This window comes from Athene cunicularia (assembly GCF_003259725.1).
Source record: "Athene cunicularia isolate RWA chromosome 4 unlocalized genomic scaffold, athCun1 chr4_part3, whole genome shotgun sequence".
NCBI classification, from domain to species: Eukaryota; Metazoa; Chordata; class Aves; order Strigiformes; family Strigidae; genus Athene; species Athene cunicularia.
The window spans coordinates 14,314,899-14,320,898 of NW_020799100.1; the positions used below are offsets into that span (position 1 = coordinate 14,314,899).

Genomic DNA, 6,000 nt, shown 5'->3' on the forward strand with positions numbered 1-6,000 from the left:
ACTACTTTCTGTACCTCTCAGGAGCAACCAGTTGCCCACCAGCTCCTGCATTCATTACTGGGTGCTGGTGACTCCCATTTTGCTTATTGGTCGCTCTATGGAGGAGGCAGCATGTGGGTCAATCCTGTTTTCCTCAGTGTATTGAGTAATCAAGCAAACCATGGAACGAATAGGGGAACAACCTCTGCAAACCTGGCACACATGGATGCAGAACAGAGGGAAGGCAGTCTTACTTTCCAGCCCTGCAGTGCAGGCAGAACAAACAAAATCTCTATTTAATTAAAAAGATCCCAGAAAATCCCAGTCGTGCATGTTTTGTCATTGTAGTCTACAAAAAATGATAAATTTGTGTGTGACATGAAGCAAAGAAAAGGAGTAACAGTAACCATGAAAACAATATTAGAGCTGCCAGTGATCTAAATTTCTTTCTGGAGGATGTGTCTGCTGTTAGCAACTTGACCTCTCAGGCACACGTGCTACCTCACATACATCCAAATCTGTCAAGCCCAATATGATTGATTTCTCCTCTGTGCCTGACCGTGGCCTCCCTCTGTTTTGTGACCCCCTGTGCAGCTGGTTGGGCTTTGTCTGGGATCTGCCAGCTGCGTGTGGTCCTACAGCTTGGGGCGAAGGTGTGAGACCGCTGTGTTGCCCTGCAGGTGCACCCATCCCATCTACTGAGGATCCAGGCTCAAAGGAGCTCCAGCAGAATGCCCAATACCTCTGTTGCAGTCCCTCCCCATTCCGTGATCCGCTGTGCCAGGGATGCTGCTAGGATGTGACTTGTCCCAAACATTGGGGAAAAGGGGGGGAAAAATGAGATTTGCCTATCTGTTTGGTTGTTTGCTTTGGTGGAATACTAGACTGTTGTAATGGCCAAAGTTCATTCCTTTCCTCGCCAGGAAGTTTATACAAGCCTGTGGAATTGCTCTGGAGCTCAATGAGCGACTCATAAAGGAAGATCAAGTGGAGTACCATGAGGGGCTAAAATCAAACTTTCGGGATATGGTGAAAGAGCTTTCTGACATCATCCACGAACAGGCATGTACTGCATGTCAGGAGCCACAGAGGTGGTTCTTTGTGCTTGAAAACGAGCTAATGTGGAAAACTGACTGAAAACTCATTGAGAACTTGATCACTCTTCATGTTATTTAGCTAAATATATAAAAGGGAGTAACTGAACGTGGAAAGTAAATGACACACTTGGTGGATTCCTAAAATCAGTTTCTGTTGATTGAAAGTCTCAGCCTGGTGTTGGTATACAGTGTGCTCCAGGGTGGAGTCTTCTCTGACACGTACCAGTAGTTTCCTGGCTGCCATGGTCACCAGAAATCCTGTGCCATGTTTTGCCTCACGTTTTCTACATCATAAAAATCCTGTGATTCTCTGGCAAAATTTCAGTTTCCTCAGTTATATTCAGCTTAAGTTCCTTTTTCTTAATTATTGTTTTTCATTAAAGGATGTTTCCTTTTAATCTTGGTCTAATGCCAACATGCTATCTATATGCACTGTTAAAATACTTGTGCTAATTTATCTGACCTATATTTTAATGTTTTCTTGGATCTTTCTAGGAAAACACATTTCAATAGTGGCATCAGAGAGGTGAGAGATTCAAAGGACAGTTGCACTTCTGTCTAGTATCACACTGTGAAATTATATGAAAACTGGATTTCGGAAGGAATCTCCATACCTCTGCTATCTAATTTTGCCTTCATTATGACAAAAGAAATCTCATTGTAGATTTATAGTATCAAGCACAGAAAATGAATGGTATAGAGTGCATTGTGGTTTATAATACTTGAAAATTAGAAAAAATATTTTCAGAATCTCCCAGTTACTAAGCACGACTAAGTCCATGACTATTAATTAAAAATGCAACATTTTAAACTGCAATGCAACATCACTAAAAATATATAGGCAAATTCCACAATAAGTTGAGCAGTTGTTCAAATAGTGCAAAATGTGCAAGTGGAAAAATAATACAACTGCACCAGGCTGCTATTTGTAAATTAGGTTTATTTACAATAAAATAATGCTATAGGAATCAAAGAGAGTCTTGTTATGGAAGGGTACAATATCATTTCAGGGAATCAGTCTCACGATGGGGCGGAATTTTGTTGTAGAAGTATAAGGGGAGATCCATTTAAGAATTAAGTGACTGCTACACCCCCTTGCTTTTGTTAGATTTCCCTGCTATTCTGCTTATGGCCACCATTTTCTTAGTGTGCAAACTACTGATTTTACACGTTCAGCAGACCCATTTTTTTCGTGTACATTACCTACCATGTGTACTCCACTGCTGAATTTTGCTCAGAGATGTTTGTTCATAGGAGTTGTCACCTGCTTACTCTTAAGTTGTTTGCAAGTAAACCTTTCCAAGACATTTAATTTGCATGCAGCTGCTGGAACTTTTGTGGTTTCTGAATTCTGCAGTAGTCAAATTAAAACCAAATCACTTGGTTCTGCACCATCATAGTACAACAGTTAAGATTATCTTGGAACAAAGAAGCATTGTTAAAGCACACTCCCTATTATCTTGATAGATTTACAAATCCACTGTTGTGTTGTCTTTGGTTAATGGGCAAAATATTACAGCAACTGAAATGTCAAAGCGAAGGGCTCACTGGGAAGGATATACTTTTCACTTTCTTCTTGTGCTAGATCAAAAGGCAGCTTAAAAAATCATGTTTACAAGCACTGTTCTTTATGGTTGTACAACATCATGTAGATAACTGCTGACTTGAACTTTGTATTGCCATCAAATGACCTAAGTATCTAACAAATGAAACTTCATGGAACATGTTTCCTCTTCTGCAAAATTACTCAGTTAAACATAAAAAGTATATTACATTAATTTATGGTTCTCACTGCAAATATCATGTTTTTCTAAATATTGTCAGTGCCCCAAAACAACACAGGCAGTGCACTTAGTTTGAGATGGCAGGACAGATGGGTAACTCCCAGGGTCAGCCTGTGACCTGTCTACAGATCTTCTAAGTTACAGAAATGTAAACATACAAAAATTGATAAACTGCAGCTGAACAGGTATGGGAAACATCAGAGAGTGGCAGAAAATCGGATGTCCGAAAACTGTTGATGATGGCCAGTCATCTCAGTTTCACTAATGTAAATAACTTGTTGACTGGCGAACCACAGGGTGAAAAACAAACACACAGCTCTAGAGCAGCTCCAACAGCAGGTCAGTCAGATCCTGGGCTGTAAGACCATCCTTCAGGTTATAAAGTACAAAATCTTGCCACATGGCAGGAATGTAGTGAGTATTTGCCGTATTTAGCTGCAGGTACTCCCTGTGCTTACCAAAAAGACTATTAGAATTCTGTTACTGCTAAGATAGAATAAAAAATTGCTATGCAGTGAATTGTTTTTTTTCTATACTGGATAGTTGTAACTAAAAAAGATCCAGTAATGCACAGAACGGTGTATATATGAATGCTACAGAAATTGCTAAATTACTCTTCTTTCTCATTTCTTTGTTACGCTGCCTTTGCGAAACAGCTTTGAAGACAAGGTTGGATATCTTTTTTGCATGCCTTTTTAAAGAGCTTGATTATAATAATGAACTGAAACTTTAAACTGAATTTGTGATTATTTTGCTTCGTCTAGATCTACCACGAAGATACAATGCATTCGCCATGGATGCACGACTCCCTGCATGTCTTCTGTGTGATCAGCGGAACGTCTGGTGATGGAAGTTACTGTTCACTCAGACCCACTGCTGAAATATAAACATATCAGTCACATTTTACAGAGCTTCTCAGGAATACTTGGAACTGTACAAGGGATGTTTAAAAAAATCCACGATGAGCAAAAATTCGTTTTTTCCCCCCACCCCAAAGTTGCCATGCTTTCAAACAGGGTGCTTGCTTATTTTGCTGAGCAACGTTGAAAGTGCCTGGACATTGCACCACTGTGCTTGTTTTCTACCTTTTTTTTTTTTTTTAAAGCTAAATGTATAACAGGACATGGAAAGGCAGTGATCTAAATATGTATTGAATTGCTGAACTACGAATTGAAACAATAACAGTACTATGTAAAGTTGTACAATGGAATATAATAAAATTTAAAACTACTTTGTAAATAGAAGGAGCATAGAGTATATCGAAATTAGCATTACATCATATTTGCTGCTAAAAGCTTTGTTGGATAGGGAACATGAAGGAGAAACTGTAGTCCCTAGTAAGCGACCTTCCTCTTCTAAAATGTGACGTGGCTTCCAGATGCCCCTGTTGCACTCGACAATGAGAGTAAACTTGCCCTAGTCTGGAATAACTAAAACCTAAGCCAGAAATGATAGCTTTCATGCATCCCCTGAGCAGATAATTCTAAAGTAACCTCCATGAAAGCTGAGCTTACTATAGCTGATTTCAGTTTTGGCTAACCTTTCACAACTGCAGGAGGATGGATTGTACTCACTGAGGACAGCCTAGGAGATCTGTCATTTGATAACGAGTTTTTTATTTACCACTCATGGTATCACACAAATATAAACTCTGAGGACACTTTCAATGGAGTCAGGAATTATAAAGTGCTTAAACACCTTTTCAGAAAAATCCTAGTAATATGTGAGATGCAGCACATCAAAACAACTCATACAAAATTGGGAGGTTTTTTTAACATCGTATGACATGCATGTTCCCTCCCGTTAAACCTGTTTTCTAAAAGCCCATTATTTTTGTCTGACAGATGGTTGGAGAAAATGTATTTTCCAGAATTCTTTTATTCCTTCTTCCCCTCCCAAAACCTTTAATACATTAACTCTGTCTCTTTTTAATAAGAGACTTTCAGATATAGGAAGAAGAAAACAGATCAGTAATTCTTTTATCCAGCAACATTTTTAACATCCACATTTTTCAAAATCCCATCAATTGTAAATATGGTTCCAGTAGTTCATACGGGAAGGTTGGGGGGGGTTAAGGATATATAACAAAATGTCACAATAAAAGGACTCCAGCTGGGTATTTACCTTTGCTATAGTGTTTATAAAATGTTAAGCTCCTAAGTTCTGTAACAAAAATTATCTTCAAATAGTAACTGGATGACATTTCAAAATGTTTATTATGCATGATTCTAAATACCTAAAATTAATTGTATTCTGAGAAAATAATGTTGTGATCCGTAAATTCACCAATTAGCTGTTGCAAGCAAAATACAGACGTGCCTATGTAACAAACAGACCACATTTCTGCTTGTATGTGCTTTTATGCCAGGCAGGCTCTAAATTTAGCTTAACGGAAAGAGGAAGAGAGACTGGCGTGTTTAAGTATGGTTACTACCTTACTGATTTTCATCTTTCAACAAATAATATTTAAAGGCAGATAGTGAGAGTTTTCCAAATTACTTTACTAAAAAGTGAGGAAGCTATTAGGGGACACATTACATAATTATTCTTAAGCTAGTTAAACTTTAAACATCACTACTAGAGGCATATCTTGAATACAATCAGCAGGAATGAGATGTGGACATCCAAAAGCTCTTGCACTATAGCTCTTTTAAATACTGCGGCTAACCTAATCATTTTCCTGGAATTGCAGTTCTTATTCATGTTTTTTGAAGTCTTTAATGTTCTGAAACAACATTGTTGGCTGAATTTTCAATTGCTGTTCCTTATTTTTACTGGAATTCCAGTGATATTCCTACTGATATCTTCGGATGTCTTTAATGGTCCAACAAGATTCAGTTTAGAACGTCTCAATTTATTGTTGGTATTGGAGTTGTCATTTCAGTTTAATATACTGGAAAGCTGTCTGTGTAATCCAGCCAAAAAAACGTAGTTAATACCAGTCCGGTCAGAATATATACAGTCAGTACAGTTCAGAATGCATGCTTATGTGCAGTTTTGATGAGTAACAAAAATGATCCTGCCCTAAGGATTTGCCTTCTGTCCTGGAGGTAAATAATTTGACTGGATTTTAACAGAAAAATGTCAGATGAAAATTTGTCCTTTTTAGATGGGTTATAAAAAGACTGGTAACAGAACGA

At 38.1% G+C, this 6,000-nt stretch overlaps 1 protein-coding gene across 2 annotated transcripts in view; it reads left to right on the forward strand.

Annotated features, from left to right (window-relative positions):
- The window catches only part of DOCK11 (dedicator of cytokinesis 11), a 63,874-nt gene extending 59,770 nt beyond the window's left edge, over nt 1-4,104 (forward strand). The window contains exons 52-54 of one of the 2 annotated variants that reach the window (XM_026848367.1): nt 903-1,041; nt 3,517-3,529; nt 3,625-4,104. In XM_026848367.1, coding sequence (XP_026704168.1) covers nt 903-1,041; nt 3,517-3,522 — 145 coding nt within the window. In that variant the 3' untranslated portion in view covers nt 3,523-3,529; nt 3,625-4,104. The remainder of the gene's footprint in view (nt 1-902; nt 1,042-3,516; nt 3,530-3,624) is intronic. The other variant, XM_026848366.1, reaches the window with a different exon arrangement.
- Nucleotides 4,105-6,000: the final 1,896 nt, after the last annotated feature.